Source organism: Miscanthus floridulus, chromosome 18, assembly GCF_019320115.1.
Source record: "Miscanthus floridulus cultivar M001 chromosome 18, ASM1932011v1, whole genome shotgun sequence".
NCBI lineage: Eukaryota > Viridiplantae > Streptophyta > Magnoliopsida > Poales > Poaceae > Miscanthus > Miscanthus floridulus.
Genome location: NC_089597.1, coordinates 104,852,169 through 104,861,607, shown reverse-complemented (window position 1 = coordinate 104,861,607; position 9,439 = coordinate 104,852,169). Strand labels below are relative to the sequence as shown.

The following is a 9,439-nucleotide window of genomic DNA, read 5'->3' as shown; positions in this document are numbered from 1 at the left end:
ACCCCGTTCACAATCACGGCCAGCCAGTCAGCCACCATTTATTTATATAATATAACCCCACGCCTCCCTCCTCCCGCTCGGATTCCATTCCACCTCCACCTGTACCCCGCCACCACCACCCACGCCACGCTGCCTGCCCGCCCAAGCAAACGAGAGAGCGCGGCCGACCGACAACTCAAGCTGCGCAATCGAACCGCTCGACTCGATCGACCGACCGATCGCCTCCCTCTTAGTCCCAATGGGGCGGCGGCTGAGCGCGTCCGCCGCGGCGTCGGCGGCGTCGTCAGAGGCGGAGCCACTCCTCCCGCGGGCGCTGAAGCGCGGGGTGCTGCTCGAGCGGTGCGCGTCGCGCGCCGACGACGAGCTGCAGTGGTTCCGCTCCTGCCTGCGGTGGGTGTGCATGGACCACTCGGGCCCGGCGCAGGCCGCGCTATCCTGGCTCCTCTTCCTCGTCCTCTCCATCCTCGTCCCGGCCGCGGCGCACTTCCTCCTCGCCTTCCGCGCGTCGCGCCGGCCCTTCTCTGCGGTCGTGCAGCTCTCGCTCTCGGCGGCCTCGGGGGCCGGGTTCCTCTGCCTCTCCTCCTCCTTCCGCCGCGTGGGGCTCCGCCGCCTGCTCCACCTCGACAAGCTCCGGGGCAAGAGCGACCGCGTCCGGCTCAACTACACGGCGCGCCTCGCCTTCTCCTTCCGACTCCTCGCCTCGCTCGTCGCGCCCTGCTTCGCCGCCGAGGCCGCCTACAAGGCCTGGTGGTACGCCACCTCCGCCGACCGCGTGCCCTTCTTCACAAACGACGTCCTCAGCGACGTGCTCGCATGCTCCCTCGAGATGGCCTCCTGGATGTACCGCAGCGCTGTCTACCTCCTCACCTGCGTCCTCTTCCGCCTCATCTGCCACCTCCAGGGGCTCAGGCTCGAGGACTTCGCCGGCTCGCTGCTCGAGGAGGTCGAGGAGGGCCGCGCCGGGGTGGATACCGTGCTCAGAGAGCACCTCGACATCCGCAAGCAGCTCAAGGTCATCAGCCATCGCTTCCGCAAGTTCATCGTCGCCGCTCTGCTCATCGCCACCGCCAGCCAGTTCGCCTCCGTGCTCCTCACCACGCGACGCGACTCTGTCGACGACCTCCTCAACACCGGCGAGCTCGCAGTGAGTAGTCTTACTACTGCTTATTAATTGCTCGATTTCGTGTTCAAATTTTTATGAACAGCGCTTTGGCACAATTTTTGAATCCCCAAATTCATTCGCTTATGTTTCCTACGGCAAACCTGATTAAGGACTAAGGAGAGAGAGAACTTTACAGTGTCTGCTTTCTTAATTTTGACGGAATCAATAATTCCCGTTGTGTCACGTCTTTAAAAAAAAAAAAAGCGCAACTGGGACAATATAATAGAATCGTTGAGATGGCTGATGGATTGCCTACGTGGAGGGATCAAGAATCAGGCCTAATCAAATGGGGAAAACACAACAGGTTGTCTGAACGCTGAATTGGACTGGGAATTGTGGATGATTGTATTGTGTTGTGACCCAATAGCTAGTTAGTTAGCAATAGTGATTAGCGCGGTGTCAGAAACAGCAAACCTGAGGCGTGATGTGATACACGCCCAACTAGCTATGATCTGTCTGCTGCTGGATCTTGATTCTCAAAAGATGTCCTACTGCACATCTATTTCTTTCAGCCTGTTCGGTTGACTGGTTCGTATCGTTGCTGGTTCGTAAAGAAGTACTGCTGGCTGGTTTGTGGGAGAGAAAAATACTGTTCCAATTGGAAATTTACGATCGTTTACGACAAGCCACAGCCAAACGAACAGGTTGTTTCAATTCTGGAGGTAAACCAGTAAAACCACTATGCCAAGGCGGTGCTAAGGACAATGATAATTGTACTAGTTTAGTACTCCGCATCACAAGCAGAACAGCTAAATTCCAAATTTATGTTGCAACTTTACTTCAGCTATTTTTTGCATTACTACAAATGTGAGTCAACGTAGATTGCAGTTTACACGTACGAGACGACACTTCATCTGAAAGAGGATGCTTAACAACTACGTACTCCAGTTAGAAGCATTTTGAACATGCCATGGTTAAAGAGTAGATGAATGCTTAACAACTACGTACTCCAGTTAGAAGCATTTTGAACATGCTATGGTTAAAGAGTAGCGTCCTGTTCGTTTGGGCTTATTTGGCTGATAAATATTGCACACTCGACAAATATTGCAGCCTGTACTACTAAAAGAACAATTTGTTTCAGAGTCAGACTGCGATTATGGTACCCACAAGCTCGCGTATTTGTTCCAACGACAATTTCAAAATCCTAACAACGATTCAGTGTTTCGATCGCTTTCTTTCTTTTTCTTCCTGACTGACGACTGGGGATATCTTAATAGTTTGTTTTGTTCACATTTTTCAGCTATGTTCAGTTGTGCTCATGTCCGGGCTCATCATAATCCTGAGCAGCGCTGCCAAGATCACCCACCAGGCGCAGGCCCTCACCGGCCACACCACCAAGTGGCACGCCTGTTGCACCATCGAGCCCGTCCTCGAGGATGGGGAGCCCGGGTCCAACCAGAACTCCATGATCGAACAAGAACCCGAGAGCGACAGCGACACAGAGTACAGCGAGGAGACCGGCGACGAAGATCTCCTGGAGAACACCAAGATTCATATGCCGCACGCGCATGTCATCTCCTTCCAAAAGAGGCAGGCACTAGGTAATCAGCTTGCAACTACCCCCTCCTTCCACAGTTTATTCTTTTTTTTTCTTTTACCCTGCTCTTGTCATCCCATGATTAATTTTCGGCGGTTTTGGATCGCTTGCAGTGACATACTTGGAGAACAACAGAGCCGGGATCACCGTGTTCGGGTTCACGCTGGATCGGTCTTACCTGCACACGATCTTCATGCTCGAGTGGACGCTGTTCCTGTGGCTGCTCGGTAAGACCATCGGCTTCTCGTGAAGAAGACGACAATGGTGTCCAACGTCCGGGTGGTCGTTTTTGAGAGTTGACGCATGTCGTGGTTGCCTTTTTTGGGGATGGATTTGGATGTGCTTTGCCTTTCGGTCATCGTAGAAGGGGGTTAGGAGGAGGCTTTTTCGCGTGAACCGGGCTGCTGGCACGGGAGCGTTGAGCTTGAGCATGTACGGCTCAACGCCTGTGCATGAAAGCGATTTTGTATGATGTGTGTAAATTGTGATCCGTGAATCTGTGATTGCCCGTGTCAACAGCCCTTGTAAATGTGTGTTGTACAGTCTCGTTAGTGGGCGTGCATAGGTTCCGTGTGCGTCATACAGCGTGGTATACTGGTATTGCAGTTTTTTACAATCTCGTGTTGTAAGCCAACAACATGTTGTAGACTTCTTGTGAGAATTTTACATTGTAAAGATAAAGATCCTTGGGTTTTTTTTGTTGTTGTGAAACCTCATATGTGGGTATTGTAACAGAACCGACCAAATCATAAGAACGTAAGTACAAAAACGATCACCGAAGCGATCAAATTCCTGTACTTAAGCTCCCATAATCCCGGTAGTCCGGAAATCACGAAGGATTTCAACCAACTCTCGACATACAAACCAAGATCGTAGTGATTCAACACAACACATCATCCGTTACAACATTTCATAAGTAGCATTCGGATTACATCCATCAGAGTTTAAATAGAATATTACAAACCAAGTTTGAGTGTGCGGAAGCAACATAGTTTGGTACAAAACATTATAGTTTTCGATTACATTGCCAAGTCTGAGTCATGTCCCACAAAAGCATTATCAGGTACGAGAACTAGTAGAGACCGCGCCCAACGGTCTAGTCTTCATCCCCAGCTGGGAGAAGGCAGTACTTGCAGCAACCAAAGTAGAACTGGTCATCTGCAACAGGTGGGAGATAAACCCTGAGTACGAGAAGGTACTCAGCTAGACTTACCCGTCAAAACCAGAAATAAAAGACACCAAGGATCATGCAAGGCTTTTTAGGTGGGCTAGCTTGACACAGTTGCATAAAAGAGCTTATGATTATAGTAACCAAGTTAAACTTAGCATCAAGCTTATCATTATTTACCTGTCCACTAGATTAGCACCTGTACTAGAGCACTCACTTATTAGGAGCAAACAATATTAACTATAGCAGGTATAATAAGGCTGTCATCATCATATCATCATTTCCGAACCATTATGTTATTAAGTGTATCTACATTGGAGATAAGCCCGTCAAGTTCTCACTAACCGGGAGAGACGGCGACTCGAATCGAATTACAACTCAGCTGAGGGGGTATTCCTAACTCTCACCCTGGCATACTTAGCAAGGGTAGCCATGGGTCACCTTTGGGACATCTCAGGAACCAAATTCGCGGGTTCGATCAGCGCCAGCACTCTCAGGGATTACCCTTCTGCCAGGACGACCAGGACTTTTAAATCACCTGCCCTTGGACTCACGCCTACGGCTCCCTTCCGAGGCGCACTTTATACTTATCGACTCCCGGCCTAAGGTGAGCTACTCGGCTTCGTGGTTGGTCTCCAGACCCGGCCAACTAAGAGAGAGGCATGCGTTCAACATGAACAGGAAAGGCTCCAAGATTCAGTCCTTAATCGACACAGACGGAGTCACTGCAAACCGGCAAGCCTCCGTCCGGTCTTCATTTCAAATTAAGACTGGTTCTTTTCCACGATAGCAAATATAGCCAACCGTGCCACATGTATATTCCTATATCTCGCAGGTGATAGGAAATCACCCGACTTCTACCGCGTTTAAGCAGGGCTAAGCACTACACGAACCTGAGCTACATAGGATTCAGGGTATCAATATCTGGACAAGGATCGGATAACCAATGTAGCAAGTGTTTGCATCCAACACCTAAACTTAATGCAACAATATATGTAATAATAATACTGTAACTGCAGTTCGGAAATTAGGAGGCTTAATATGCTCCGGGGCTTGCCTTTCACAAAGTTGCAAGGACGGTGGTCCGGGCACTCAACGGTGACCTCGTCTGGCACTTCTCCTGAAGGCTGCTCCTCCTGAATCTCCGTCGTCGGCTGCTGCTGCTCGCTCGGTTCCTCGAATTCCAGCAGGGTTACTCCTTCCGGTACACCTATTGCATGCCGATGCACGAGATAAATATCATGGATGCATAAGAAATGACATGATGCTCAATGATGAATGAATCACAGTGAGTGTTTACGAAAGCATCACTGGACACTCGTTTACCGAGTAAGACTAGCCCTATTCAAATCACTTTAAGCATGTATCTAACTTAACTTAAAGAACAAGATCAACTTACCTAACTTGCATAACCTAAGATAAAGATGCTCATCTTCGGTTAAAGGCCTAACACCTAGGAACATTACCATAACTTAGAAATAGTAAAGGTATACATAATTTAACATTTAAAGTTTCATATGCATACAAGTAGTCCCTTAATTCAATCACAATCAAAGTTCTACAACTCCAAATGACTTGTATGAGGACATTCTGGAAAGCTTATGAAATTCTCTACAAAACATTTGTAAACACCAAAGCATGATTCTTATGTTAACCAAATCGAATTCCAGTAAACTTAAAATCTGTCCAGAAATGACAGGGTTACTAACTTAATTATTTAATGATTGTGCAAAAGCATAATTTGATCAAACCAAGTTTACCAACTTGTTTTTCATACCTAAGAAACATCAGAAAGTATAGTGCCAACTTCTAAATAAATTATTTAATATCCTTTTCCAATTTATTTAGTTAATTAGGTGATTTAAGCAATATATAGTAAAACTATTCATAAAAATCTACAAAAATTACAGTAGCTATCTTATGCTGCACATAGACTACCATAAAAATTTCAAAGCCATTGGGCAAGTAGAACTTGCTGTATCCAAAATAACAGGTGGCATGCCTATTTTTAGCATAATTAGGAAACCCTAATGAAAAGTGTCAAGCAACAGATTTCACATTTTTCCTAGTATCATTCAAGCATAATAATAGCACTCACCAAATTTTACCTTTACTGGATCTATAGAAAAATTATGAAAATTCATACAAGATCCATCCATTAATAAAAGGAAATTCTATAACTCAAAAACTACACATGCACTAGCTCTGAAATTTTAACCAGAGCTTCTACTAAGCAATAATAGACTACCCACAAAATTTCATAATTTTTGGACCACAGAAACTCAAGATAAAATTCAAACAAGTTTGCATGCATCTAAAAACACATTTCAAAGTCCTATTTAATTCATCAAAAATTTCTAAAACATATGCTCATATAATATTTTTGTTAAATACTAGACATGACCAGGAACTCAACAAAATTGGAACCATAACATTTGGATCTACCAAACTTGAGTTATCAAATTTACAAAACTGGATCCAAAACTGAAAAAAATGAACTAGCTTCTTTCTTCACTGTCACTGATACACGGGACCCACAGAACAGAAGGGCCCACACATCATTGACACAAAAATAGAGCACGGCGAGGGTCGACGGTGAGACGGCGATAGCTCACCGACGGCGAAGCTGCCGGCAAAACTAACCCCACCTTGGTGTTCACCACACCATCCCGCATTGATAGAGGTTCATGGTTAGGGTAGAGGTGCACTAGAAATGGTTCATCGCCGGCCATGGTGGCTCGGTGGCGCAACATGACGGTGCGCCGGCCGGCTCCGGCCACGGCTGGTTCAACCGAGCACGGCACGAGCTCCTAGGGCATGCGGGGAAACTTAATGAAACAAGAAACGAGGACGATACGGGTCCTAGCTACCCCGACCATGGCGGCCTCAGCTCCGGTGAGGTCGCGAACATGGCGGTGCTGGCGGAAGTGGCCAATGTGCCCTTACTAAGATGCAATCGGACCCACGGTGGGGTGGAGAAGGTAGAGGAGATCTCAGCGGAGCTTAGGACGGGAGCTAGCTGATGGTGGTGCCACGGCGAGCAGGCGCGAGCACGGCGGAGCCGGTGACGACGACGATGGCCCGCTGCGACTGCTGTGGCGAGAGGAGGAGAAGGAAGGAAACGAAGAAATGAACTATGGCACAGGGGGGCTCTCGGTGGAGTGCTGAGGCTTCAAAAGCCGAGCTCAGGCCCGACGTGGCCTGGCCGGTCAGGCGGCCGGCGACGCGCGGCGCGAAGGCTCTGTTGCCGGTCGGGCACTGTAGCTCTGATTCAGAGTTTCAAATCCGAGCCTGACAGCGTTACTTTGTCATTGATTAACTCCTAATCGGCTCGGCCAAACTCTAATCTAGTTGGACTACATGATAGAGCTAAGTGAGTACTCCAAATGGCTCAACATAAGCTCAAGCTAATTCACCATGGATTTCCATCTACAAGGTTCCAAAGTCGTCTTCATGAAACTGGAAAGCAGTCCCAATACTTAGAAAAATTTTCAAATGTTAAATCCACCATCAATGCTGACTTGTGGGTCCTTTTTGAGCATGTTCTAGTCATTTTCATGAGTTGATCATAAAACAACTTTTGTTCCTAGATAAATTTGCTACAACTTTTGTAAAGAGTGCACAGCCATGTAAAGTCTCTAAGTTGGATTTTTTTAAACAGTCAAACAATGACACTCCAAGGGTCAATTCAAGTCAAACTTGCACTTGAGGGCATTTTGGTCATTTTGATCTACATGAACAATGTCCCAACAAGTAACCTAAGTATAGTTAAGGTGTAATAGACCATGATCAACCACTTTACAAAATTGTTATACCACTTCTAATGATCACATGTGATAAAGAAAGTAAAACAAGCAATTCATTCATATGTTGCAATGCAATGTTTCACATGTTTCAAGACCTTGTTGTCATTTTATAATTGCCACATTACTACCATATTGCCATGTTTCCAAGTATGAGAGTTTCATGTTACATTCACATGTTTCACTACTACCACTCTAAGCAATCAAGCATGAAACACATACAATTTAAAATGTTGCATATGTATGTTTCAATGATAATGACATAGATAATGCACATGTTTATGAAATGACATGCAATTTAGTGGAAGCCTAAACACCTAGGGTGTTACAGGTATCACTGTTGAAACACGTGGGTTCTAATCACAAAACGATAAAAAAACATGGGGATGCATAATGACCCACGTGGGAGGGTGATTAACGGGAGAATCCGATGGGCCGCGTGGCCTGCCCACCGGCTTTGTAAATAGGAGATCTGTCGTCTCCTATGTACCATAGTAACTGGAAACCAGTGAAATAAAGAGCTCTCATCTCCTTCATACATCTGTGTTCTCTCCGTGTTTATATATATTGTGTCTCCGTGTTTCTGTATGTGCATTACAAGAACCAATTTCTCAACATTTTAATCTTCGAGAGTTATAAAATTAGTTCGATAGTCTCTTGTGTTTCTCTTTTGTCTTTTATAGATACCATCTATGTCTAAAAAATATACAATTCTAGACTGAAATTGAGATAGTTAGACTAAGTTTACAGAAAACACTATTAACATTTAGGACTCGAAATTAATATTCTATGAAAATATATTCAGTGTAAGTCTAATTATAATTATTTAATACCATTATTAGTGCTACCTTTTGGATATATATCAAAGTTGAGATAGATTGACTTGCTAGAAAGCTAGAATTGGACCTTTCATGTGATGGAGGGAGTAATAACTACTCCATTCATTCTACATTATAAGACGTTTTGGCTTTTTCGCGTGAACTGGGCTGCTGGCACGGGAGCGTTGAGCATGTACGCCTCAACGCCTGTGTATGATAGCGATTTTGTATGATGTGTGCAAATTTTGATCTATGAATCTGTGATTGCCCGTGTCAACAACCCTTGTAGATGTGTGTTGTACAGTCTCGTTAGTGGGCGTGCATAGGTTCCGTTTACGTCATACAGCGTGGTATACCGGTATCGCATGTTTTTACAATCTCGTGTTGTAAGCCAACAACATGTTATAGACTCGTAGTGAGAATTTTACATTGTAAAGTTAAAGATCCTTGGATTTTTTTTCTTGTGAAAACCTCAATATGTGGGTGTTACTGTTGGAACACGTGGGTGCTAATCACAAAAGGACAAAAAAGAATGGGGGATATGTAATGAGATGTGTAATGACCCACATGGGAGGGTGATTAACGGGAGAATCTGATGGGCAGCGCTACCTGCCCACCGACTCTATAAATAAGAGTACCAAAGTAACTGAAACCAGTGAATGAAATAAAGAGCTCCCGTCCCCTTCATATACCTATGTGTTCTCTCTTTGTTTATACTGTGTTTCTGTGTGTGTATTACAAGAACCGATTTCTCAACATTTTAATCTTCATGAGTTATAAAATTAGTTCAAGATTTGATAGTCTCTTGTGTTTCTCTTTTGTCTTTTATAAATACTATCTCTGTCTAAAAATATACAATTCTAGACTGAAATTGAGTTAGTTAGACTAAGTTTATAGAAAACTCTATTAACATTTAGGACTCTAAATTAATATTATATGAAAATTATTTAA

At 45.1% G+C, this 9,439-nt stretch overlaps 1 protein-coding gene across 1 annotated transcript; it reads left to right on the top strand.

Moving 5' to 3' along the window:
• Positions 1-64: 64 nt before the first annotated feature.
• LOC136521370 (uncharacterized) lies at positions 65-8,210 on the top strand. Its single transcript, XM_066515105.1, has 4 exons — positions 65-1,144; positions 2,403-2,703; positions 2,813-3,422; positions 8,002-8,210. The coding sequence occupies exons 1-3, from the start codon at positions 239-241 to the stop codon at positions 2,947-2,949; spliced, it is 1,344 nt and encodes a 447-aa protein (XP_066371202.1). The 5' UTR covers positions 65-238; the 3' UTR covers positions 2,950-3,422; positions 8,002-8,210.
• Positions 8,211-9,439: the final 1,229 nt, after the last annotated feature.

Excerpts from the sequence above, each read along its gene's own strand:
- LOC136521370 (XM_066515105.1), top strand. The coding sequence starts at position 239 with ATGGGGCGGCGGCTGAGCGCGTCCGCCGCGGCGTCGGCGGCGTCGTCA. Across the intron at positions 1,145-2,402 it reads TCAACACCGGCGAGCTCGCA|CTATGTTCAGTTGTGCTCAT; the intron begins GTGAGTAGTCTT and ends CACATTTTTCAG. Across the intron at positions 2,704-2,812 it reads CCAAAAGAGGCAGGCACTAG|TGACATACTTGGAGAACAAC; the intron begins GTAATCAGCTTG and ends GATCGCTTGCAG.